At 41.1% G+C, this 27,337-nt stretch overlaps 1 protein-coding gene across 5 annotated transcripts; it reads left to right on the top strand.

Moving 5' to 3' along the window:
• The first annotated feature begins 1,722 nt into the window (after positions 1-1,722).
• ahctf1 (AT hook containing transcription factor 1) lies at positions 1,723-24,134 on the top strand. Of its 5 annotated transcripts, none has more exons than XM_034679384.1 (40): positions 1,723-1,970; positions 4,680-4,806; positions 5,097-5,247; positions 5,432-5,534; positions 5,813-5,993; positions 6,214-6,421; positions 6,747-6,863; positions 6,977-7,061; positions 7,184-7,334; positions 7,565-7,697; positions 8,156-8,337; positions 8,513-8,574; positions 8,760-8,888; positions 9,038-9,128; positions 9,302-9,391; positions 9,867-10,007; positions 10,133-10,237; positions 10,498-10,594; positions 10,753-10,876; positions 10,973-11,029; positions 11,327-11,473; positions 11,665-11,855; positions 11,998-12,142; positions 12,236-12,367; positions 12,595-12,742; positions 12,977-13,127; positions 13,231-13,326; positions 13,748-13,892; positions 14,082-14,297; positions 14,380-15,064; positions 15,177-15,365; positions 15,510-15,615; positions 15,769-15,890; positions 16,037-16,347; positions 18,336-20,555; positions 20,798-21,068; positions 21,151-21,348; positions 21,436-21,533; positions 22,087-22,169; positions 22,947-24,134. In XM_034679384.1, exons 2-40 carry the CDS (start codon positions 4,686-4,688, stop codon positions 23,143-23,145), a joined length of 8,181 nt encoding a protein of 2,726 aa, XP_034535275.1. In that variant the 5' UTR covers positions 1,723-1,970; positions 4,680-4,685; the 3' UTR covers positions 23,146-24,134. The 5 variants fall into 5 exon arrangements, with proteins under 5 accessions (XP_034535275.1, XP_034535279.1, XP_034535269.1 ...); XM_034679388.1 differs by having other exon boundaries at positions 13,225-13,326; positions 20,828-21,068; XM_034679378.1 differs by having other exon boundaries at positions 13,225-13,326.
• The last annotated feature ends 3,203 nt before the right edge of the window (positions 24,135-27,337 follow it).

The raw sequence follows: 27,337 nt of genomic DNA, 5'->3' as shown, positions 1-27,337 counted from the left end.
CTAGTTGGATTTAATTTACAAGATGGAAACATAGCAGTTTTCCCCAATTGTTTCTGCAATTTGTTATATATTTAGAGATAATCAGCAAATACTACGGTGGCAAAGTCTGTCTGGCACATAGTCCGGCATCAGTCATTTATCATTTCCTGTTTACACTGGATACTGCAATAGCTGAGTCAGTGCAAAATTTCAAGTGTTTACCAGGATGGAAGAGGAGCTTGAGTTGATAGCTCAATACTTCAACAAGGGACATACATATAATATGTATACAGGAAATGATAAATGACTGATGCCGGACGGACTTGGGATTAGTCAATCACTAACAAGTACCATGGTCCTACCCTTTCCGGTTTCTTGAAATTAATTTTGCGCTTTTTAAATATTTATTACTATTGGCCTTCAGGGCCACTGTAGAATACTAAGAGTTTATGTGTAAAAACAAAAATTAATTCTTTCCTTCACAATATCTGACGAAAGGGTCTTCATCCTAATAATCTTGACTGTACACCACCAGTGTTAGGAATTTCAATCCATTAAAGCAAGAGAGAAACAGTCTAAACACAGGACTTTGGCTCTTTTAGAAAACACAAGCCAGTTGTACAAAAATTGCTGGAGGATATCAATACACTGAATTGTGAAAATACATTGAGATTGACCATGAATAAATACAGCATTCACGCACATTACTCAAAACTTTGTATCACAAAGCATGATGGCGTTCAAGAATACATAGAAGTACATTCTGTTACATTCTGTTTATTTAGAAAACATTACTCAAAATCTCTAAAAACTACCTTGGAATAAAAACAGCAACGAAGTTCCTACAAGCACAAAAAACTTAGTTTAAAATGTTCACCTGGATTGAAACAAATGTTACGTAGCTCAACACACTTTCTCAGGTTGGACAGTGAATGTTTCTATGTTTGAGCAGAGTGGGAAACAGGGATAACATTTCAAACGTTACGTTTCATTCTTCATTTAAAAATACCTCTAACACGTGCTGAAGATATGGACATGGGTGCTCAGGTGGAGAATTATAGCCATCATTACCACCTGTAAATGAACTGCCTGATCTGAGTGAAATTTGCTCTGTGTTTGCTCTACATTCAACCGTGGAGACGCACAATATACAGGTACGACTAAACCTCTGAGACAAACAGAACTACACAAACACAGTTTACCGTCTTAGGGATCAGATTTCAGAAAAGAGAAGGAAATTCATGAGCTGACTTCAAAGCAAACGCAGTGAGTAACTAGAGCATTGATAGAAATGTAGTGGAGTAAAAAGTACAATAATTGTCTTCTGAATGTAGTGGAGTAAAAGTAATAAGTTCCCCCCAAAAATAATACTCAAGTAAAGTACAGATACTCAAAAATGTACTTAAGTACAGTACTCAGGTACATTTATTCTGTTACTGTCCACCACTGACCACCAGTGTTATAGGACTTTCAATCCATTAAAGCAAGAGAGAAAGAAACTATACACGTGACTTTGGCTCTTTTTTAGTAAACAGGCCAGTATTACAGAAATTGCTTGAGGATATCAATACACGGAATTGTGAAAATACATTGAGATTGACCATGAATAAGTACAGCATTCACGCACATTACTTTGTATACAAGAAGCGAGCATGCCACTAATACATATGTTTGCACTTGATATACTCCCAATCCATGCGGGGCAGTAGTAGGCTCTGACTCTGGTATCTCTGCTAGGAGTGGGGACCGCGAAGAAGGACTGCAGAGAGCACTGTCCAACCGTGGAAATGGCGCTCAGTGTTTCAGGAGGCTGAAGTCAGGGGAAATATATCACGCTGCTCAGTCAGTTTCAACGCCCCGAGAACGACTCTACATACAGAGGGCTGCACAGTGAAAACTAGCGGATTATGACAGAAAAGAGGAGAAATCGAGAGATTCGTCAAGAAAAGGAAGCAATTCGTGGCTCCAGTAAAGCCGTGAACATCGGGCAGGTTAGTGCAACGTTAGAAGCAGTAAGCGGCACATTGCATCACGTTTTCTTGCCCAGTTGTGGGAGCTAACGTGGCTATATTATTAAACACGACTAAGTTGCTTAATTGTCTAATAGATCAACAGGAAGGAAATGAGTCGTCGCTGAGAAATATCAACTATATTGTTATGTTGCCTGTAGCTACAAGCCAGACTGTTAGGAGATACCAGACCAAGCTACAGCACGTCTGAAGCTAAAGCAAGACTCTTCAATTAACAGTTTACTCAATCATCTAAATTCACAAACTCACGTTAGATAAGACGTGTAGCTTGATCGTGGTATTTATAAAACGCAGATGTTAATTCTGACTGTCATTCCTTAAGTGTGTCAACGTGTATACTTTGCTAGCTTAAACAGCAGCTTTCGCTCTAGCTTCGTTAGCGAAAGTAGCCTTACATCTCCCTGCTAGCCACCCGGACCGAGCGTCAACAACTAACTAACCAAGATATTTAACACATTCAGGGGCTAAATGTTGATGCATGTTGTAGGCAGTTGATGTTTGTAGACGAAAAGCAATAATTGAACATCAATCTGAAACACCTAACTGTTGTCATTCTCTAATATCAGTGCTAATAAATGTTAGCTAGCTCAACTGTGAACTCAGATAAACTGTAATCCTGCATGACCTTGCAGGCTAACTGAGTAGCCTGCTAATGCATTGAGAAACTTGTTTAATGCAGCTACTAGTCCTCATTCTGTACCAAATCAAAACAGCTCATCATCAACATTTGTTACTGTGATATGGGGTCGACGACAATCTGTACTAACCCGTATAAAGAAATAAATCTCTGTTTGTTTACATTATGTCAAATTAGCTCCACGCTAACAACTGCAGCTAGTCAACGCTGTGCACATGCTAACGAGCTAACTGTTGCACTGAAGTCTAACTGCGTATAACATATAAATCCTGTCTCATATGTTTACTGATAACGTGTGTCATAACATGCTCTTGGTTGTTACGATTAATTTAAGTAGTTACGGGTTATCACGTTAACTTTTCAAATACTGACACACGTGAGCGCTAGATGTATTTGTTACTTGAATCAACTTATTTGCTGTGTTGAAGTCTTTTCTTTTTACAGCAGTCCCTAAAAGTGTGAGGGTGCTCCCCTTGGTGTGTACATTAGGCATGTTTCTCTACTAATTAATGTAATACGTCGCTATGTTGAATCTCACGTCATGGCATGTGGCTGCGTAGTGACAGGCTTGTTGCGCGGGAGTTCACTTGAATTCGCTGTTTTTTCTATGTTGGTCACAGAGGGCAGTATTGTGCCTAATGTTTAGGTCTAAAGGCGAAAAGTACGTTTATATCCAGTCTGAGTTGGCCTTGAAAGTAACACTGTGCATAGCACACTGCTAGAGATAATATTATCTTGTTTGAACACAAGTGGTAAAAGAAGCCTCAGGGACAGCTTAAACATTCACATACTCGCAGTGAAACAAGAACACCAAAAGGAGACAGTGTTATTATTTATTTATTTATAATAATTATAATAGTAATAATAATACATTTTATTTATAAAAGCGCTTTAAAAGTTTCTCGAAGACACTTTAAAAGAAAATAAATTATACAATAAAAAAATAATAAATAAATAAATTATAGGTTAAAGCCTTTGTAAATAGGTGGCTTTTGAGTCTGGATTTGAATTTGGTGACTGAGGGAGAGAATCTGAGGGGTTTGGGGAGAGAGTTCCAGAGTTTGGGGGCAGCGACAGAGAAGGCCCTGTCCCCCCATGTTCAGGGGGTTAAACCTTTATTTAACCAGGAAATACTTATTGAGATTAAAAATCTATTTTCCAAGAGAGTCCTGGCCAAGATAGGCAGCAGCACAGTTACAGAGTTACAAAAAGACAATTCACAAATAGCAGACGCATACAACAGCTACACAACAAATACCTCCAGAAAACAGCATGAATGACGTTTAAAGAAAACATCTGCAGACAGATGCATCAGCCTCCAAGTCATTTAAGGACTGCTTAAAAGCATTCAAAGTTATGCGACCACAAAGTTTCAGAGCCTTTTGTAAGGCATTCCAGGCAATTCCTTTTTTCCAAGTTCAGTCCTGACCCTCGGAACACATAGTAATAAGAGATCCTGAGATCGAAGATTATGAGAACTATGAAACTAGCAGTATTAAGTACATCATGAAACATTTTTGTGTGTTATGAAAAGTAAAAAATTATTTGAAAGAAATGCTTTAAAAGAGAACTCACAAAAGATGCAAGGGTATAAGTAATAACATGATTCAGAGATTACTTTTCTAGCACTGTTGTCATGGGGTGCTCTTGTTTTGAAAGCAAACCCAGATAAAGTTCCAGTTGTCAGCAAGTTTGTTAACAGAATTCTTCCTGAACAACTGGGGGGGGGGGGGGGGGGTTTGAAAGATAGACCCCCTTTGTTCTGTAGAACCCAGTCGAGTAGATCCAGTCTGGAGTGGATTTATGGATAAGGAGGAGTTTAGAAAGAGATTTCCCAGGCTATTATCTTACTTATTGATATTTACTTAGCAACTGTCGAAAGGCAGTTGGCAGGCTGATGTTTACCAAATAGAATTTTTGACTCCATAACTTGAGCTATCAATTTGCAAGCAAACTATAGATGATGGGTAAATAGATTCACTGCTCTTTCTAACAAACGTTGTGTCCCATTTTGTTTTTGTTTATGACTTCAGTGAACAATGCACAACCTGGCGGCCCAAGTCACCAGCAGTCTGCTGCCTTTCCCAGCAGTTACTGTAGATGCTCTGGGGGAGGATGAGATCACCCTGGACTCTGTGTTACATGGGAAATTCACTGTTGGTAAGCCTATTCTTACTGAAAATCTGTCAACAAACTCATTACCATACATGTTGCTGCTACAAGTAAAGTGAAAACAGAAGTATAGGGACACAATCAAGTGGACCCTCAGGTTTACCATTTACTTGACACTTATTATTTTTATTCATCATAACTTGATAAAGTTTAAGTGAGAACAGCTTGTACAACTTTTATCCATCAAGCTGTTGATTGTATATGAAATGTCTCTTGCTGGGTGATGGTTCTTGATCTTAACCCCCCCTCACCTTTCACTTCCTCATCTGTGTGTGAAGGCCGAAGCGGGCTGGCCTGGCTGGCCTGTGGCCCCCATCTGGAGGTTGTCCATGCAGTGACAGGTGAACGGCTGTCTGCGTACCGCTTCAGTGGTGGAGCAGAACACCCACCCAGTGTCCTGGCTGCCAGGGATTTCAGCTGGCTCAAACGGTGAGAGCTTTGTTTCCCTTTCTGTTTCTGTAAACACTCTTTGATGTGGATTTTAATCATTAGAAACAAACCATTTACTACTCATTAAACTGTTGATGAATGCTATGCTACAACCACCAGATCCACATGCTTCTGCAGAGGAATTATGAAATGTTTACATCTTTACTGTTTATTTATTTAACAGGTCTGGATTGCTGGTTGGTTTGGAGGAAGCAGAGGGCAGCGTGCTGTGTCTTTATGACTTGGGACTGTCAAGGGTGGTCAAAGCTGTGGTTATACCAGGCAGGGTGAGTTGGAGCTGAGTTCCCACAACCTGAAACAGACATTTCTCAGCAAGTGTATATGCACAGCCTTCTATGATGAACGCAAAAATGAAACCAAGCACATACAAATGTTTAGGCATATTGGTCATGAATAGTTGGGTCTCCAATGGCAGAAATCTATTGTAGTGGTTTGTTAAAAATCTGTTTGTAATTCAAAATATGTATTTAAGTACAAGTATCTCTTCAAGCTACAATCAGACTTTTTGCTTTTCCTTCTGTTTTAAAACTTTCTCTGTTTCTAGATTACGGCAATCGAGCCGCTTGTGAGTTATGGCGGAGCAAGCACGTCCACCCAGCATCTGCACCAGAGCCTGCGCTGGTTCTTTGGCATTGCTGCTGTAGTGACAGACCTCGGCCATGTTCTACTTGTAGACCTCTGTCTGGACGATCTGTCCTGCAGCCAGAGTGAACTGGAGGCCTCAGGTGAGGAGACTGCATGAGTATTCAAACTTGCTGTTCTAATGTGCATGTTCTTTGTGCTGGTTATGTGTTGTGCTGACACACCTATTTTTTTGTTGTAACCCTGCAGTTGGTAAAGTCATAAAAGACTGAATGTCTTGCTGTCTGTTTTTTCTTGCCATGCACACTTCTTTTTTTTTTCTCCAACATCTTCTCTGTTGTAAAATGTTCTCTTTGCTCCCAGACCTGCAGGTTGTGACCAAATCTCCCTCAGAGATCCCCAGGCTTAGAGAAGTCAGCACCAGACAGGGCAGACATCTCTGTCTCCAACTGAATGCTCCCAGTGGGGTTGGAGCAACAGCTCTGCAGTACATCTCTAGAACCAACCAGCTGGCGGTGGGCTATTCTGATGGATACCTCCAGCTGTGGAACATGAAAGCTCTGAAGAAGGAGTAAGTCCTTGCTTTTTTTCTCTCAGAGTACTGTTAATACCTGCTCTTTATGTGAAGTTTAGCTTGTGTTATGATTTGCAAAATATAATTCAAAAGTTAGTTAAATGATTTGAAATAAGACCACATTGCATTATTGCTGCATGCCACGTTAAGTCTTTACAAGAAAGACTGTAGAAAGTTATTCCCCAGAGACTTTCCTTGTTTTAAATTCAGGCAGTTAATATATAATTGATTCTACTGGTGTCAGATAGATTTTCAATGTTCTTGAAATCACCATATAAGTATATATTTGTATTTATTTTGTATTTGTTTGATCCATACATAGATACCACTCCCAGTTGGACAGTGGCAGGGTGCCTGTGCACGCCTTCACCTTCCAGGAGCCTGAAAACGACCCCAGGAACTGTTGCTACCTCTGGGCTGTTCAGTCTTCTCAGGACCTGTAAGTCTTGCACATATCATCACTTCATACAGGTAGAACAGGGTTTATTTTGGTTTGTTTGTGTTTTTTCTCAAGCTCTTACTTTGTCTCTACCTCCTCTTACTCCCACACAGTGAGGGAGATATGGTCAGCCTCCGCCTGCTTCAGCTGGCTTTCAGTGAAAGGAAGTGTCTCGCTTCTGGGAAAATCCTCTACGAGGTCTGTTGTGCTAACAAGATTACAACAATATTTACTCTCCCATCACTTCAATTAGCAAGCTCTTAACAGTGCAGTTCAGTCCTGTAGCTTTATACCACTGTCTTTGACTTTGTCTTTCTCAGGGTCTGGAGTATTGTGAGGAGCGTTACAGTCAGGAGTTAAGTGGCCCAGCGTTCCCTCTCAGGGCCCAGGCCACCAACACGCGTCTGCTGAGTTGCCAGACCATTGAGAAGTTCAGACCCCACCCTGACAGAGATGACAGCATGAATGAAGGTTAGAGCTTTTCCACCATCTAGACAACCAGCAGGAGAAATGAGTACCAAGGAATTGAATGAGTGGATTTATTTAACGCTTTTAATGAAGCCTGAATGCTTTGTAATCGCCAACATCTTCAAAAGAGAGAAAACAACTCTTATTATTACTTCAAAATAGATACAGAACAGTCCCACTTACTATGGACCTTTCTAAATAACTTAACCCACTCTTCTTCTTCCTTGTTTCAGTCGCCTCTCCAGACACCAGTGTGTCCATCTTCAGCTGGCAAGTGAGGGCCTATGGTCAGGGGACTCCGTCTACTTTCATCGGGGTTTTCGACATCAACCGTTGGTACCACGCACAAATGCCAGACTCTTTGAGGTACAGTGGAGTTGCAACTTGTTCAGATAATTTGTGGGTTTTTAATTGGAAAACAAATTCCCCCACTAAATTTTATAGTCATAGTTTATTTTGTAAAACCCTAAATAACCATGATTATACAGTTATAATGTACAAAATGAATGCAATATAAAAAATAGGTGGGGTTAAGTGGGGTGAACCTCTTGATCACCCTAGAAGTAAACATCTCGGGAAGTAGGAACCTTAGGAACTGTTTCAAAACAGCTGCTTTTTTTATTTTTCATTCCACAAATCAGTATTTTTAAAGATCCCCAAGGCTTGATGCTTATTGGTGTTTAGGCGCAAGAGCAGTTGTGCAGGCCATTAAAAATTCACTGTGTCCCCCTGTCTCGGGGGAAATTCTTATGATTGTTTGATTTACTGGGACACTTTATTTCATGTCAACTCGTGTGTGCTGCTATTGTCTTTGATTTCATCAGAACGGGAGAGTCTCTGCAGAATTGTCCCTACTTGGCAGTTTGGTCTCTGGACCCTGTGGTTCAGATGGTGTCTCAGCACCTCCTTCTGGATGTGGTGGTGCATGAGCGCAGCCTGAGTAGAGGTCTGCCCTATACCTGCCCCCCACCAGAACAGTACTTTAACCCCACCACATATAACTTTGGTAGGTGCAGATACTTAATTTACAGCAATATGATCCTATAATAAAAATCACTTTTTTGCAGGTAATGTCACAGTGTACTGCTTTCATCCGGTAATGTAGCTCAGAAATTTGACCAAGTATGTAATTAGATTAGAACTTCACTAATATGATTGATGATTTCTATTTTATGTGACAGATTCTACCTGTTTGCTGAACTCTGGAATTGTGCACTTAACCTGCTCTGGGTATCAGAAAGAGGTGAGTTTCTCCTGTTTACAATATTACTGTAAATAAAAGTGAAGGCAGACATCACTGTTTTTATTCAGTGTATGTGGACGATTTGTAACACTTGGATGAAGTCTGCACTTGAATTAGCATAGCATTAGCATGATGTACATCGCACAACATCTACCAAACACCTCACCAATGTCACTGACACACAGACCCTGAGCTTTTTGAAGAAAGCTGCTCCTTGTTCCAGTGACATCATCTCCACCAGCTACTCTCGCTGCCTCATGTCTGGCCTACTCTCATCTCGCCTGGCTGACACCCAGGCCTCCAGCCTCTCTCAGGTACACAAACACACACACTCTGGATGACACCTAGCATGCCAGTGTTCCTCTATGTTTCAGTTCACATCATGTAATATATTTGATGTCACACAAACATTGAGTTTTATTCTGAAGTTTCTGTAAAATCGTTGATGTAACTTGTACTGTAGGAGGAGCAGCTGGATGCAATATTGTCCACAGCAGTGGAGACCAGCTCTTTGGGACTGATCACTGGATGTATCAAGCAGTGGACAGCAGAAGGTGAGGAGTCATACCTGGAAACAAGCATCAAACTGTTTCGCACACTGCTTGTTCAAGCCCATTGCTGTCATGCATGCATTCAAAGAGTACCTAGCTAAGCCTCTCTGCATATGTTGCGCAGCTTTTAACTCGAATGTCAACACTTATTTTGTAATCCTGTCCCTCTTAAACAGAACAACCAGGCTCTGCACTGAACCTGCGCTACATCCTGGATTGGGCCTGGAACAAAGTAGTCCATACCAAGGAGGAGCTAGATGGCATCTGTATGTTTATGGTTAACATATTTCTTGTTTTAATCATAACATAGAAGTTATTATATAGGTAACATGTTCAGTATAATCAGAGTTTTCATGCATCCATTTAGAAGTCATCATAACTTATGCTAGTATAGTACATGTGTATAATGTTGTGAAGTTGTTAAGAACTGGACAACAGACAAACCTTGATTTGGCTCTCAGGCTACCCTGTGACACATATGAATAGATTAGATCAGATGTTTTTGCATTGCCTGTTGTTAAGGTAAATAAACTGGTCAAGGTGATCACAACTACAAACCGTAAAGCACTACCAAGGATTGAAAATGTCCGACCTCGTGCATTTGTCTGTATTTTTATACAAGTGACAAAAAATCCCCCTCTTTCTCCCATTAGGTTTCCCGTCTGCAAGTTCTCTAAGTTTCTATCCAGTCACTCTGCCTGTATATTATATCTGTTCTTGCTGTATCTGTTTGCTCTCTAGGTGCACCGCTGTTTGACAGCTCATCCAACTTCACAGACCCTCAGACTATGCAGCTGCTCCAACACAGCCAGAGGCTGCTCAGTAACCTCAGTACCATCTTCCACTGTTTGCTCAGTGAAGCTCAGGAGCTCACACAAAAAGGTGCAGCATCTTCACACATGCATGTACACATGTTATTTCTCAATCAGGATGCGGTTGAGTTTTTGTTTTGAGTCATTTTTATTCTTTGATTGTAATGTTGTGGTGGTCATTTCTGTTCTGTGTAGGCCTGGTCGGCCTGATAAACAAGAACATGGTGTCCAGTCTGATTTCCAAGTACGCTCAGGTGGTGCTGTGGTTCTGTCGTACCGGTCTACTGCCAGAAGGATCAGGTGAAGTATTGCAACATGATCTAAGAAACACTACAAGCTTTTTCACACGCCACAGATTCTCAGAGTCTGACAATTAATACATTGAAAGCAGACTTACTTGGTGGGGAAAACTAACAAATATTGGTGCAGAAATGAGTCTGGTATCAGTCGCTTGATGTCACATTATATCATATTATATCTATTAGAAAAGCTTACTAAAGGGGTATTGGGGTGGTATCATTTGTTTCTGTCTCTGAATTTTTACTGTCCTTTCCCGCCAGACGATGACGCTCTCCAGATCTCCAGACCTTTCTACACTCCCTCAGTCATCAGCAACTATTACACGATACGCAGAGAGGAGCTCACCAGGCTGGCTAAGTGAGTAGTCTTTGCTTGAAAGCTGTTCAATCCTATGTTTGATCCAAATAAAAGACTTCAACTGAACAATGAGTCTTCCCACGAAAGATGCACATCTTTGTTATTACTTAATCCCTCGGTGATGATTATCTGAGTTGATCTGTTGTTGTCCTCTTCAGGGGCAAGTGGTGTGCAGACTGTCTGATGATCGACGGTTTGGTTGGCCAGTGTGGGGAACGCTTGACCAGCCTGTGGAAAAGGGATGAGGGCGGAACAGGGCTGTACCCCCCACCTTCATTGCATGTAAGAATTATGGGTATTATCTGTGTTTATAATAGGTCCACACCTGTGACACATGAATACTGAGTAAAGACTAAATGTATTTCCTTTGATCAACAGGCCTTGTTGGACATTTATCTACTGGACAACATCGATGAAGCTGCCAAACATGCTATTGTATCCTTCAAACAATAATGCTCACATTAAAGCTTTATGCAAGTTCATGGATTATTTCCTCAACTGATGGAATTCATTTGTTTTAGAAATACAATTCCTCACCAAAAACCAAATGTGGTAGTTTCTTTTTAGTAATCAGCTTGTTGTTGTTACATAAACAATTAAAGTCCCAGCGTTGTAGTCATTTATACTTTGTTTCTGTTTAGAAATTTGCAGATTGTCAATTGTTTCAACATTTTCTAAAGTTTGGACCAAATTAATACTTCTGTCCCTATGAGCCTTGACCTGCCATCTCAGGTGATCTATCTGCTGCTGGATATCATGCATTCCTTCCCCAGTAAGGAGGGAGCATCAGTGGAGTTTTTCCCAACAGCTTTCGCCATCCCCATTGGACTGGTGAAACTAGTACAGGGTCTCTGGCTGCTTGACCATCACGACCACCAGGTACACACAGATCACCTTTTCCTGACTTTTATTCACCCTAACATGTACATTTTTTCTTTCTTCTTTCAAGTTTAAACATCAGTGATATTTTTAATACAGCTATTAAAACCTTTTCTGACTCATTATATTATCTATTCTTTTGTTCTGTCTATCTCTTTTTTTAATGTGATTTTCTTCTCCGTGTTGATCAGAGTTCATTTGAACTGCTCCTGCATCCTGCAGCCTCTCAGTGTCAGTTTGAGTGGCAGCATCAGCGGGTCCTGCAAGCACTGATGTGCCAGGGCCAACACTCAGTGGCGCTGCGATACTTCCACGTCACAAAGCCTCCGATTTCCTCCACAGCCCAGGCCAAACTCTGCCTATCTGTATTACTACACAACAGGTAATAGAAAAGTAATAGCCTCAAAATACTGGATGTAAACATACAATGTGAACCTTGAAAACAATGTTGGCGTTTTGCAGCTGTGAGAAGTGGATAAGAAAAAATACCTTTCATGATTGCATACTGTGCCTTTTTGTTACAGGTGCCTCATAGAGGCGTGGTCCTTACTTCGGCAGCACTCCAGTCGTCTCAACATGGCTGAGCTGATGGGCTTCCTGTATGAGAGCTGTCAGGAGCTGGGCCTCATCAAGGAGATGCTCAAACTCCCCCTGGGCCTTGCTGAGCAGGTAGGACACATACAAGTTAAAAAATTGTTAGACCAGTGACAAAAATGTTATAGGTTTGATTACAAAACTTGTGTTTTTGTGTTCTTTGTTTAGGAATGTTTGGAGAAGTTTCTGCAGGGTACAGGAGGTCTCCAGAACAGAGAGCTGCTGATGGTTCATTACCTCCAGCAAGCCAACTACATTCCTGCCCTACAGCTCAACCACAGCCTTAAACTGAACCTGGTGGTATGTTAGACACACCCATTCAAAGTATCACACTGATGAATGCCTTTTATCAAAACATGAATTTAGAAATTGAAAAGCAGAACCACTAATGGCTATTAATTTAAACTACTGAACTATAAACAACATAACCAGATAGTGGTGTTCTTCACATGGATTATCTAGAAGGATGATACTCGTATTTATTGAAAATTGTAAAAAGCATGTTCCTTTTTCTTCTTTGTTCCCAGAACGAGCGAGACCCAAAGCTAAAAGAACGATCAAACACAAGGAACTCGATATTGGAGCAGTACGGTAAAGTCTTGCCAAGAGTTCAGAGGAAACTGGCAATGGAGAGAACCAAGCCCTATCAGCATTCCTCTGCCATCCACAGAGAAGGTGAGGAGGTGCTCTACTCAACTTTATGCCTGTTAGTCTTCACAGTGGATAAAAAAATCACAACTGTATCAGTGTTCTTGATTTATTTTCATTTTTGTCTGAAACATTGTTCCGTTGATACGCACTTGTTTTTTTAATTTTATTTCTTATGCTACATTCAGTGAACACGTTTCTGTAAATTGTTCATTTATTCATAACGATAGTTTTAAATACCATGTCAACACTTTACTCCAGTCTCTCGGCCTCAGCCGCTGTCAACCATCACTAAGCGCTCTGCCAGTGAGAAGGTGATGTCGAGGGCCGGCTTCATTAACGACGTCCTGACAAAGATCGAGGAGGTGTGGTCAGGCAAAGGAGCTACACCACAGTCCTCCCCATCAAGGAGGTGAGCATAAATGCTCCTAAAATTGCAGTTCAGAGGTTTTTTATTTATTTTTAAAAACATTTTCTATGTTTTTTGGTAATCATTTTTTGTCTGCCAGTCCCAGGGCTGTAAATGTTCAGAGCCCTAAGCCTTCCTCCTCGGCCCTTCCTGACCCTTTCCTGGGAACTCCCATCACCATGACCTCCAAACGAAAATCAAGGTAATATCATAAGTCTGTTAGCCTGAGTGAAGCTTGACACTCACATTTGTGTAAAATTTGTGAAGACTAAGGACATTTTCTCTGTACTTTGATTAAATCTTTATTGATTTATATTTTGAAGGACATCACAGTAACTCTTTGATTATCACGACAAGAAAATATGCCCTTTTTATCCAATAAAATTCATACAGTTGTAAAGGAAATAACTGACTTTAATCCTGATTATTTTTTTGATTAGTAAAAAATAGTGGCACTTACATCCCAGTGTTGCTTTTAGTCCTTTTGTGTATCCTGTAAGCTTTTAACAAATTCCTTAAATGTAGATCTTTATGCTCCTAAATGCTACATGAATGCACCTCAGAGTTCTGGGGAGACAAATTCTAAAACTCATGGATGCCTCTTTATCTTCTCTGTGACCCAGGCTGATGGATCTGGTGGTTCACCCCTCCTGTCAGACCCCTCGCCCTCTCCTCAGCCCACCCAGACCTCCCAGCTCCTGGATTTCTCCCAAGAGCACTAGCAAGGCTCCTGAGCTCAGTCTGCTGCAAACACCACAGGTCGTTAAGGTGAGCAGACAAATGTGGTGTTCTCATTTGTTTTGAAAAACGTAGTACGTCTTCACTAATTTCTTACGTTGTCAAATCTGTGTCTTTATTTGTTTGAAGATGATGTTGTTATTAATATTTTTAAATAAGTAAGTCTTAAGTCCTTTTGTTGTTTAGTTACTTACACTTCTCATGTTCTTGTTTTTTCAGCGAGCTCGGGCCTTGGCTGCCTCTGGTCCTGTGTTCTCAGCCTTCACTCCACAATCCATTCTGCGCAGCAGCCTGAGGCCTACACCCGTCGCCACCCCCTCTGCGTCTCCAGGACGATCTGTCACCCCTCCACTTCGCAGCAAAGAGAGCCGGATCACCTTCATCGAAGAGCCTGAATCTCCTGAACCAGAGAAAGGCATCAGATGGACTAACGGGGTAAGAAAAGTTAATTAGTTTGAGTTTCTATTTTAAGCACAATGTGTTTCTTATTCTTTTTGGAACTGTTTTTTTTCTCTAGATGGCAGCAGACAGTGAGATCAGCTTGTTGACCAGAGGTGCTTTACTATCCAAGGCCACTCGTAAGACTTGGTCTTCACAGCCTGCTGAGGAGGAAGAAGAGGAAGACGAGGAAGAAGAACAGCCTCATATAATGTTCCCGCCTCCAGAAGGTGGTATTCCCTCACCTGAGCTGAAATGCTGTGAGAGCGAGCCTTCCTCGCTCAGCGAAGTCGCTGCAGAAACAAAACCATCAGAAGCAACACAGGCACGACTTAGCCTGAGCTTTGACACCAGCCAGGCATCACTCCGATCAACCGACACCACACTGGAGTACTTTGATGCTCCGCTTGATACTGTCCAGGGAGGAGAGCAAGGGCATACAGTCAGAGAGGAATATGAAGAGGTTGTGACGATGAACATTAAAGGACTCAGGGAAGAGGAAGAACTAGAGGAGAAGCCCTCAGTGATCACTGAGCAAATCCCTCTACAGCCATCAGAGGATCTAGAGAGGGAGGAGGAAGAGGAGGTAGTGAGAGAGATAAGAGAAGATGACGTACTTGAGGAGGTAATGAAAATTGGTCATGATCAGCAGACTGAAACTATGGAAGTTCAGCCTGAAAATGAGGATGAACAGGGTGTTGAGTCAAGCAGCAAACGAGATGCAGCAGATCTTGACCATGAGGACTCCTCAAGTCTCAATGAAGGTAAACGGAATTTGCACTATATGTTTTTTACAACTAATGCTGAAAGGATGCTAACTGATGCTAAATAGAAAAAAATCCTGCACTCATTGCTTGACACGTTTTCCTTTATTAGTTTGTGACCAGGTAACGGAAAGCATCAGCTCCATTCCTGAAGTCAAATCTCAGGATCAACTAGACATCACCACTGAGCTAGATGTCCAATCAGACATCACAGAACCCACAGAGATCATGGAGCAGGAAGCTCCATCTGCAGCCGCTGAACCTTCATATGAGCTTGAAGAGGATCCAGAGCCGTCAACAGGTGCTACTATAAACTGCAAAACTGTTTTATGCTATGGGTTTCAGTTGACTTGTAGGCCAATAAGGTCTTATCTTACTGTTGTTGTTGGTTTGGTGATTGTCACGTGGAAAAGAAATGAATATCTGTTTTGTTTTTTTTCCACAGATCTGACAGAGTTTGTGCAAAGACATCTGTTTGGCAGTGATATGACCGCTTCGCTCACTCGCTCAGGAATCCACGATGCATCACAGATTGAGACAACTTTCAAGAAGTACGTTCTTTTCAGTTTACAAAGAACAAGAAAACCCTCCACCTTAATGCATCAATGTACAGAGACTGCAGGCCTAGGTTCAATTCTCAACCTAACTCTAACAACAGTCCTATCCTCTCGGTTAAGACATTAACCTTTCTTCTTCTCTCTCAGTGAGTCATTAGGTGTAGACGAAGAGGACGAGCCGGCAGCTGTTGAAGCTCCCCCGATGTTCGGCAGCCAAAAATCAACGGTCTCTGTGACATCCTCAGAGCCAACAGGCACAGACTCCCACTGTGAGCACAACTATAACAACACACTAACAAACACATTATGAGAGACACAGATCATTAACACAGGAGCACTAACTGTTCCAAGAGTATTTAAGTTATTTTCTCACTGATTTGTACTACCCTGCTCTTTCTTTCTTTGTATTGTACAGCTGTTGTGAGTGTGAATGACAGTGAAGAGCTCTCCAGCCCTGCTTCTGAGGACGAAGAGGACGATGAGGATTCAGATCAAGTTGAGGAGGAGGAGGAGGGGGAAGAAGATGAAGATGAGGAGGAGGAAGAGGAGGAGGAGGATTCTGGCAGTGAGGTGGAGATCATTGAGGAGGTCCAGGGTAACGGGAGGCTGCCACCCCTCCAACCAAGTACCGTCTTCATTCAACAGGAACACACACACTTCCTGCCGAGTCTGTCAGAGCAGGAGGCTGCTACATTCTCTCTGATCACACCTGCTGCAGAGATAAAGGTTAGAGCGCACAGCTTCAACAGTTTGTTAGTGTAGGTGTTTAGTAATCAAATAATTTGGTTTAAGGACAAGAAGCTTTTCTTTAGGTGCTTTTCAACTGCAGGAACGTTCCCAAGGAACTAGGGACTTTTTGAGGAATTCAGTGTTTTTCAACCACAATAACCAGGGTCTGAATTCAGTTCTGGGGCAGTTAATCTCCCCCTGAAAAGCCCCTGCTTGGGGGTGTAGTACTTTTCTATGGTCCAGGAACTATGGGGGGCGGGGCCTGCAATGCTGAACGTTTCTGATTGGTAGAGAAACAGCAGTGTTTTTATTTCACCCGTCATCCACAATATCATTAAACACAACTGTGACTCACTTGGTTTAATAGCTGTGTAACAGTTTTCCTCTCTGAGCCTGATAGTTCCAATGCGTCTATGATAGCTCCCGGTGTAATAGTATTAATAGTGACCCTTTAAACTGGAGATTTTAACTGAACGTGTCAGTGGTTGTCAAGTTTATAACAGCTGTTGAAACATGGGAGGAGTCCTCTGTAACGCATCTTAGTTTAGTTTTTCATTAAAATATCAAAAAATCCTCATCATATAAGTATTTAATGAAAATCTAAAAACACTTGTGAGGGATGCATGCAGCTGAAAGTTACCTATTACAGTGTTTCTCAATTGCTAAAACACATTTATTGACATCCACCATGCCTTTCTCAAGACTATAAGCACAAAACCCAATTTCAAACTGCATTCACCAAACCTCTGACTCTTCCTGCAAAACCAAACAGTGTTGTCAGATCATACCCAAAGTCAATCAAAATTAAAAACAATAATGAGCAGTCATTACACACTACATCAAAACACTGAAAACACAACACTTAGGACATGAAGCTGTAGAAATAATGTTTATTCTTCACAGTAGGCTAAATGAATTTTGCAAATAAAAAAACCCTCTTTGAATTTAGCATCTGTATACAGTAAGAATAAAGTGACAACAAATATAAATGAGAACATTACAGTGTTATCCACAAAATCAAACTGAAGTGCTTACAGTATCTACAATCATTCAACCACAGCATCAGGTCTACGTGCTGGGTCAGGCCACAGGACTTCATCCACATTCTCCCTGGCCAGGCAAGGGGGGGGGGGGGACCTGGCGTGCCGGATCCAGGCTTATATTGGTTTCCTCACATCATTAGCCACAAGTGTGATCAATTTTGAGTGGTTGTGTTTAAGCTGTGATACCTGTGCTTCAAATGTGTTTCACTTTTTCTACCTGTGCTTACCATAATGCAACACAAGTGCATCACAGTGCAACGTGTTTTAGTGAGTGAGAATGTGTTTGAAGTTGTGTCTAACAGGTGAAAACTGATATGGTTTTGCCAAAAGAGTGACTGATTCAATACATGGGTTTAGGCTGCTAAGGAATTTGGTTCAGACAATAGAGTTTAGTGTTTTAGCAATTGAGAAATACTGTAACAGGGTCCGTGTTTAAACACAAACCCCAGCTGATTTTCTGCCGTGGCTTTTAAGTCAAAGCAAGGTTTAAAACAGCACAAGTTGAATCTCCTGTATGCTAACAGGCTAACTGTAGTGTTGCTCATGATTATGCCAGTCTGGCTCCTTCTATCGTGTCATCTTTGTTACACTGCCCTCATCTTTGTTTCACTGCCCTCTTCTGGTCTGGCAGTGTAGTGCAATTACTTGTTTTTTCTCCATAGTCACTGGCCTGATTTTGCATTATCTCCATGGAACTTCAGGTCGCAATGGAAACACAGACAACAATGGCCCACAGAAACTCTTTAGTTTCTGGAAGAATAGTCTTAGGGGCTAAAAGTTCCTGTAACTTCTGGTTGAAAAGCAGTTGTTGATATATTTTAATGTTAATCTAAAAATTGTGATTCTTGTTGATTACGGCTGTAAAACTTTTTGGCAATTTTCTGCTGTTCCATCTCAACACACAACTAAAATATCATTTCCTGTGTGTCTGCTCCACAACAGATGGTGGAGGAGGACTTGGAGGGGGAGGTGGTGATGGTGAGACTTGGGGCAGATGAAGACGGTCTGGTAGCAGATGTGGAGGATGACCAAGGATCATCATACATGGAGCTTAAGCCCTCAACCACTCTCCTTGTCCCCATGGAGCTGATGGAGGGGCAGGATGGCCTGGTGGATGGTTCTCAGCTGGGCCTTCCTGAGCTTCAGCACACTGTGCAGGCTGAGCTGAGGGGTGAATCTCACAGCAGCTTCTCTCTGATGCTGGAGGAGGATGTGGAAAAAGACGAAGACATCATGTCGCTGGAGGACAGGGACAAAGATGCAGACACTCTACCGATGGAGGATGCGAACAAAGATGCAGAAACTCTACCGATGGAGGACGCGGACAACGACATCATGTCCCTGGAGAACTTGGATAAAGATGCAGAGACCCCACCAATTAATTATGTTGACAAAGATGCAGACACTCTACAGATGGAGGATGTGGGCCGTGATGCAGGCGCTCTACAAGTAGAGGGCATGGACAAGGATGCAGGCCCTCTACAGTTTGAGGACGTGGACAAGGATGCAGGCACTCTACAGATGGAGGACACTGACAAAGATGCAGGCACTCTACAGATGGAGGACGTGGACAAGGATGCAGGCACTCCACAGATGGAGGACGCTGACAAGGATGCGGACACCCTGTCGATGGAGGACGCTGACAAGAATGCAGGCACTCTACAGATGGAGGACGCTGACAAAGATGTGGACACCCTGTCAATGGAGGACACGGATAAAGATGCAGATACCCTACCAATGGAGAACGATCTGCAACCCTCCGAGCCTCTAGTCCTGTCTTCAGAAGTTGATGCTGGGGATGACCATGAGGCCAACCCTGAGGTTATTCTTTTGGGTACTGATGATCAGGATCTTCCACCTCTGTCTGATGAATCCTGTACAGAAAAGCCGACGGAAGAGATCGACTGCACGGATGGAATTGTAGGAGAAGAACAGACAGAACCAGAGCTGGAGAAACTTGACGACCAAGCTGAACTACAAACCGACATAATTATGGAAAACCACGATGCAGAAGATGTTTCAGAACAGAAGGCTGAAGAGATGGTTATGTTGACTGAAGATCAGGAGCCTGCAAGTCCCTCGGAGTCTTTGTCACCTGCAGAGGAAGAATTCCCAGTAGTGATGGATGAAGAGGATTCTGATGCAAAGAAATCCTCTGTTGTGGAGGAGATGAGAGAGGAGGAGGAGGAGCAGGATAAACCAACACCTGCTGAAGATCAGAAGGAGCCTCAAGAAAACGGGCCTGTTACCATAGACACAGAAGTTTCCCCCTGTGCAGAGATGACAGTGGTGAAGGAGGAGCAGCAACATGAAGCAGTAGAGCATACCACTGAAGAATCTGAGACCGGGAGAGAAGAGACAAAAAGAACCAGAGGAAGACAGAGAAAACACAAAGATGATGAAGAAGAAAAGCCGATGAAGGTTGAGGTTTTGAGCTCCGCCAGCCAGCCAGAGGAGTCCTCTGTGCCAGAAATCCCCACTTCACAGAGAAAAACGAAAGCGCTTATGACCCCAACACGAAGAACCACTAGAAGCAGAACAGTAACCTTCATCTCCCCCCTCACAAAGGAAACAGAGGAGCCGCAGGAGGACGGGAAAGTGGAGGACACAGAAACAAGCCAAGTGGTCCCTGCCTCTCCCAGTCGTACCCCGAGAAAGAGTAAACAAAAAGATGCCACTGTACAACCCAGCACACCTCGAAGGAGTGCTCGCAAAGCTCAACAGGTGCCTTCTAAGGAGGAGGTGGAAGAGGTAGTTAACAGCACTTTCACTTCATCAACGTCCACAGCTTCTTCTCCAAGCAGACGACGAGGTTCCCAGAGAGCTGCTTCTACAAGGAGCCAGAGCAGCGCTGAGGAGGCGTCTGCAGCCCCAGAAAATGAGGTCAAAGTCCAGGAGGAACAGGAAGTCGAAGATGCAGAAACAAAGGTTCCTCAAAGAGCAAGCTCAAAGACTTCCACACCAGCCAAACGCAGGATGCCTGAAGCGAACTCACCAAGGAGATCCAGCAGGAGGATACTGAGCAGCAGTGAGGTGGGGCCAACACCTTTAGAGGTGTTAGAAGAAGAAGAGAAAGAACAGGATGACGTCTTTGCATCGCCTGTCAGACGCAACTCCAGGACTCGACAGTCCAGCCAGATTTCTCTCAGTATTTATCCAAAAGTAAGGATTCATATATGCATCTTTTTTTGCATGTTGTTTGTGTCAATATTTAATCCTTGTCCTTCATTGGTTACTTTACCATCATGTAATGTTGATAGAAATTAAACTTGTAGGAATATTCAAGAAAAAAATCACCCATAAACTTACAATCTCACAGTTTGAGTTTTACTTGATCACATTTTTCCATGCTGCATGTGTATATATATATATATATATATATATAAATCCATCATCAATCACAGGTCAAACTGGTTCCTGTATCACTTCCTCAGAGTGCTAAAAAGACGAGAGGAGAGACGACTGAACATTCAAAAGACAGCAAACTTCTGCTCGAGCCTGAACTCAACAGCCGTGCTGCTCACACCAACTCCCACCGACCGACCAGAAGCAAACTCTGGGATCACCCCGAGGAAGACCTTCCCTTACTGGACTCTCCGCTGGAGGTGGACTCTGAAACTCCTGTTGCAGATGCCCTCATCAAGAGACTTCAGGATGAGGCGGAGAAACAAGAAGGTAGGTACAAGGTTGTGAACTGGCCCAAAGATATGAATGAAAGTAATTAATTCAGTAACATTACATTTATGAAAACTTAAAGGTATTTCTGCTACAACTACAGGAGGAGTAGTTGTCACAAAGATAGTGAGAACCAGTAAGAGGAGCAGCAAGTCGTCAGTGGAGCAGATTGAGTCTCTTCTTCCTGTAAATGACGGGTTAGTCCCTGAACCTGCAGAGGACGAGTCCAGTCCAGGCGAGAATTCCTTCATCTATTCCCCCTCAAGGAGAAGAACAAGAGGTGAGCTATGTGTGTCAGTTAATTTTCAAGTGTGCATCCATTTATCATTGATGATTTTAACCCTTTGTTGTGTGTTGTGTCTGTCAGCGAGCAGAGCAGAGTCTCCAGGTCCCAGTGAGGAGTCTGCAGCGCCTGTCACTCGCAGCAAGAGGAAAGTGGTCAAGGAGGCCTCTGATGCTCCTCATGTGAGTGCACTATGCTCCCTGATAGGCTGGATTTGTGCTTTTAACCAGAACATTGACTCAATTAGTTCATCTTGCTCCTTACACAAAATACAAAAAGAAGGAAACAATAAGAGACGAGAGATTTCTCAAAGCTCCTGTTAGGAGTTTTTGTCTGGTTATGAAACAGACTGAGGTTAACATTGATGCCATTTTATGACCTACAAAAGATAACAAAACCATCAGCAACAAGACTGAAAATCTCTACATTGTTATTTTGAATGCTGTGAGGAGCTGGGTGTCAGACCAGGTGATTGGCAGGACCCCGAAGAAACAGACTTTCTGTTTTACTTCATTCAAAGCAAATATTTAGTGAGTGAAAAGTTTGGATGTTAGAGACAGCAGGATGAGATTTTTCATCAGGAAGTGCTACTTACACATGTTCAGGCCTACATCAGCAAAGAATGAAGGTATCACTTTGTCCACAGGGGCTGCCAATATCAACACAAACTTAACCTTCCTCCCTGGAGCTGTTAGAAAGCACTTTTAATTTTGAACCTGTTTTCTCCTTTTCCAGGACAAACTTGTTCCAGGGGAAACTGTTGAAGTGGAAAAAGACAACGATGCTAAGACCAGAAAAACAGGCAAAAGAACAACAAAGTAAGATCTTGTTTCCTGAAGATAAAACATTTATGCACCCTTATTGAGGATACAACTAAGATCTGCTTGGTTTTCAGGATTGTAGTCTGGTATTTAATGTTGTGCTACAGCTACAGAAAAATTGCTGGACCACTTCAAATGTTTTCTTGATATCAGACAGCTTCTCAATTGCACGAAAGCAATTGTGTTCCAGTTTCTTTATCGGTTTCAACACGGGTACATTTCATTGAACTTAATGAAGTACTGATTTGTGATCACCTGACAAGCTGTTGAACAAAGCTGAGTTGCTGGAATTTGTGCAGCTAGAGTGGCACATCACCCAACATCAAAATCTATCAAAAGCTATAATTAAAATTTCGAGTTGTTACACCAAATATTGATTTCTAAATTGTCCTAAGTTCAAACATTAGCGCTCTGTTGTTTAAAAATTAATATAAAACAGTTATCTCTTAGCTTGATTAGCAGTCTAAGATTATTTCTGTAAATGAAAGACTCAAATGAGAATCTATTATTTGGAAATTGGAGCAAAAATGTTGTACACTGTCAAATAAAAGTGTTCATTTTACACGAGCACAAAGCTTTGAATAGTTGAACCAGAGAAAAGCACATTTTTGCAGAGATGTCTACATTTTTTCCAAAGCTGTCTCTTTTTGTCAGTCTCATAATTTACCAAGAATTATTGGAATAACTGTTTTTGCCTACATAAAATCTGCAATGAAGTGTATGTTGTTTACTATATGCTAAACTCTAACTCTCTTTTCTTTTCTCCTCCCTCAGATCCAAAGCAGTTCCTCAGCTGCCCCCCATAGCACAGGTAGATCTGATCTCACCTCTGCCAAGCCCGGCTGATCCACCCCAGCGTACTCAGAGGAGGGTGAAGGAGGCAGAGGGCCACACCTCCAGCATGAACCTCAGACGCAAACGCATAATGGACACTGTTTTTACCAAACCAGTCACACGGAGGAAGAAACTCTGAGGAGGTCGATGGGGATTTAACGCTCAAAACTCAAGCAGCCAACAGATTTTAAACTGTTTCAGACGCTGATAATTAAGGTGTATACATAAACTCATAACGGTTCTTTTGCCCTCAAATGCCTCGCAGTGCTGCAGTTTGCTTGGTTGTTGACTCCTCCTTAGGAGGAAGAAATTAAGCAGTGTAGGCATGAAAATTTATTTTTGGGACAGAACACACTGGTGGACAGCAGTGTGAGAGGACTATATTTTTGGAGTTTACACGTCCCACTCTTACAAACTCACTTGATAATGTAACTGTTACCATTTTCCTTCGAACATTTTGCAACCCTCCTGCTAAGATTGAATCTCTGGGTGCAGACTGACGTGAGGGAAACCATCCACGTGGAAGCTCCCACTAACAAACCTGAGAGACTGAAGCGAACCCGCCTCAGCTGAAGAGGTTTTATTTACATTCTTATTTTAATTTTGTTGTTGTTGTTGCTGATGTTTACTTTTAAGATTTCAAGGCCTGCTGTTTTTCTATTTAAGAAGAAAAGCATCCAACCCAGTGGAGACGAGAGATTTCTACTGATAGATTTGTAAATAGTTTTTTTTGCTATGTTCCAAATAAAGTTAATAAATAAATCATAAAAGAAAGAATAATGTTCATTTTGAAGTTTTAAGTGTCTGGATTGCATTTGATCACCATATCAGACTGCCTATGCCATAGTCTTAAACTTTCTCCTGTGACTGACGCACAGACTTGAACACTTCTGCCCTCAGACTGATTTTTGTACGTCAAGGGGATGTTGTATAGTGTGAATGGAAAAAAGAAAGTACTTGCACAGTGGTTTGAGTCGGTCAATTCTTTTGGGATTTGTGAATAGGCTTGTTTAATTAAATTTATGTATGGCGACTACCACCTGACAAAAAGGCTATTTTCTGATGAATGTATGTAGAATGTCTTATTTTTGATGACTGATCTTTGATAAATATGGTAAAGCTCGAATACTCCTGAGTGGCCGTGTCAGTTTTATTAACTGTCTTTACAGCACGTTTGGTTGCATGGTGGGTGGATGGAGTGACTGGACCGCAAAATATTTGTTTTTTGTTTTTACTCTCTACTATGTCCTAATTTAATTTCTCCAGAAAATGTCTTTCCATCTTTAGAAAACTTTTTTTTAAATATTTTTATTTAATAGTTTTTGAAGAAAAAGGAGAAAACAATATTTCAGCATATACAGCATGAGTATAGATACATTTGCATATTATTTATAAAAGACAGTTAGAAAATTAAGAAATGCATTTTTTACACAGCCATGGATACAAGGTTTAACTCATGCATTAATAGATTTTGTTTTGTATTATAAAGGAGAAAAATAACTACAACAAAACAAACTAAAGGGTAATGTAATCAGATTTTATTTCGGGCCTGGAGTTTGTTTTTTTCCTCATTTAAGTTTACTACGTTTATGTTCTTCAACATCTGTTTCTGGCTAAAGCTCAAGTACACAATTATCTATATTTTTCATTCACTTTTTTTTTTGTCATAATCTTTTTATTGAGATACAAACAAGGTATACATGAAGTGCAGTGTTGATCAGTCACTGATATTAGAGGATGTTAATAAACAGCAAATGCAGTAAGCAGGAACATCTACATGGGAAAAGTGAGAGACATGCGCAAAGGGGAAAAAAAAGAACCATTAACTGCACATGGTAAGTAAGTGAAGCATGGACCTACAACAACAGCCTTTGTTACTGTTTTGCTTTTTAGGTTAAAGAAAATATCAAATTAAACAAAAAGCAAAACTAAAACTAAAAAACAATAACCATTATAAAACAAATCCTACCCTGTCTCTGCCAGTGATGATGTGAAATACTTTCCCCAGTCTCATTAAAGACACTAGTTGTACATCTGAAAGAGAGGGATGATGAAGCTGCATCTGAATCATGGTTTTAAAGGTTGTGTACAGAGTTCAGAAAGGGTCTCTAAATTTCAATAAACTGTGCATTTGAATGTTGGAGTGAGAATCTTATTTTCTCTAACTTTAAGCAAGCCGTAATATCAGCCAACCATTGTGCATGCGTGGGCGAGGTAGTGTCTCTCCATCTGAGCAGCACGGCATGCCTGGCCAGAAGGGAAGCAAAGGCCAGGGTCTGCTGTTTTTATGCCGATAACTGTACCACTCCTCCAGTGGCCCCAAACACAACAGCAAGAGGATTGGGTTTCAATTCAATGTTGATTATCTTGGATATAGTATGAAATACCTCTGTCCAGTATTTATTAGGACTAGGGCATTGCCAGTACATATGAACAAGTGATGCTTCTGCATTCTTGCATTTGTCACAGTACGGGTCGATGTCGGATAGAAACAAGACAGTTTAGCTTTAGAGATATCAGAATCAGAATCAGAATCAGCTTTATTCGCCAAGTATGCTTGAACACACAAGGAATTTGACTTTAGTAAACTGTGCTCTCTTTGTACAAGGCATAAGAATAAGAATAAGAATAAGAACTACAATAAAAAATAAAGTAAAAATATAATAACAATAACCTTAGCTATAAATACAAAGAAACAACAAATAGGCTTGACTAATATGTACAGGCTAAAATACTATGATAAAGTGCAGTGGTGAGTTGCAGATGTAGTGATATGAGATATGAGATATATATAGATATGAGCTCTGTGTATCACTATAAACTGGATTAGGCAATTGCGAGCACAGAGAGAAGTTGTGTTCACACGCTTAAGCATTCACCTTTTTTTATATGACATTAGTGTTTGTTATCTTTTTCCATCCTGACTCAAAAACTGCACCTAAATTCCTCATCCTATGTGTTATTTGTTACAGGTTATTCATTTCTTCAATAGTTGATTTCCTTTTAAACATTTGTGGTTTTCCATGTGAGGGACAGTGCCGGTGGATGGTTCCCAAAAGTAGATGTTCTGGACTTAGCGAAAGATTATAATTAAAGATCTTATTTATTTCTTCCGTAGCGGAAGAGGACCCGTACTGTTCCAACACAGGGACATGAATATAATGTGGGTGTGGTTGGCCAGCCGCTTGATGTGATATTGTGGTTGTATCTTGATTGAATGATAGGTGTTTTGAAATGTCTTATCCAAACGCTCCTTATTTTAGAAGGGGTTTTCCTGGAAACTTCAAATAAGTTATTTCAAAACATCTTCAGAAAACTGGAGCAAACTTTGACATGAATGACAAGCATTTTCTAAAACTTCCCTTAAATTTATTTGGACACTTGTTCATAGAAACTTTCTTTGAGGAAACTCTCCGTAGTTGTTTTGTGATAACTTCATTTTGCAGACTTTCAACTCACTGAAAGTTTTAGAAACTTCCATGCAAAAACTTTCAAAGACAAACTTTCAGAAATGTTGGAACATTCATTTTGCAATATTTTTGTGAAACTTGAAACAATTATTTCAAAATCATTCTCTTTGTTACATTTAAAAACATCTTTTTAACTATACTTAATTCATGTGTAAACTATCTTAACCCTTTAACTTGTTTTTAGTTTGAAGCTCCAACTTCTATGCTGTTTCTACCACCAACATCAGACAGTCTGCCTCTTTATTTTTTATTTGACCTTTATTTAACCAGGAAGTCTCTTTGAGATTACACATCTTTTTTACAAAAAAAACATGGTCATCTGGTATCTGCCGTACAAAGCAACAAACACATTCAAAGCAACCCAACACAACATGAGAAATTTTGATTTCATAAAAGATATTCAAATACACATTGGCCTCTCAAGAAAAACAGACACATGTCTCAGTCACCTCATACTTTATGATTCTCTATAACCTATTTTGTCTAAAAAGGAACCTCTTAAATGTCATGTATGTTTGACACACAGTGTTCAGCTGTTAGGGTGGAGTTTGATGTCAGAGATATGGGCCACTGACAGGAAGGTAATTGTGAATGTGAAGCTGCCCTGTATAAATTTGACTCCCTGTCTTTTCTACTGTGTCCTCTATAATTTATGGTGGCTGACAGGGTGAAAGTGAAACCAGACTTATCTCTGGTGCTCCATTTCTAACATCAGGGGGTGGAAAAAGCAAGTTATAAGCATCCATCCATTCATTTACTTCCCACATAATATAATGTGATGGTAATTTATTTTAATCAAATTCTCAATCACCAGCAATTCTCCTAGTTGATAATTAAAGCTTGTAGTATAGTTTAAGTGGA

Source organism: Notolabrus celidotus, chromosome 3 (genome assembly GCF_009762535.1).
Source record: "Notolabrus celidotus isolate fNotCel1 chromosome 3, fNotCel1.pri, whole genome shotgun sequence".
Lineage (NCBI taxonomy): Eukaryota > Metazoa > Chordata > Actinopteri > Labriformes > Labridae > Notolabrus > Notolabrus celidotus.
This window is presented reverse-complemented; position numbering and strand designations above follow the sequence as displayed.

Coding starts and splice junctions, on each gene's coding strand:
- ahctf1 (XM_034679378.1), top strand. CDS start 4,686: ATGCACAACCTGGCGGCCCAAGTCACCAGCAGTCTGCTGCCTTTCCCA. Junction 4,807..5,096: donor ACATGGGAAATTCACTGTTG/GTAAGCCTATTC, acceptor CTGTGTGTGAAG/GCCGAAGCGGGCTGGCCTGG. Junction 15,366..15,509: donor GGATCCAGAGCCGTCAACAG/GTGCTACTATAA, acceptor TTTTTTCCACAG/ATCTGACAGAGTTTGTGCAA.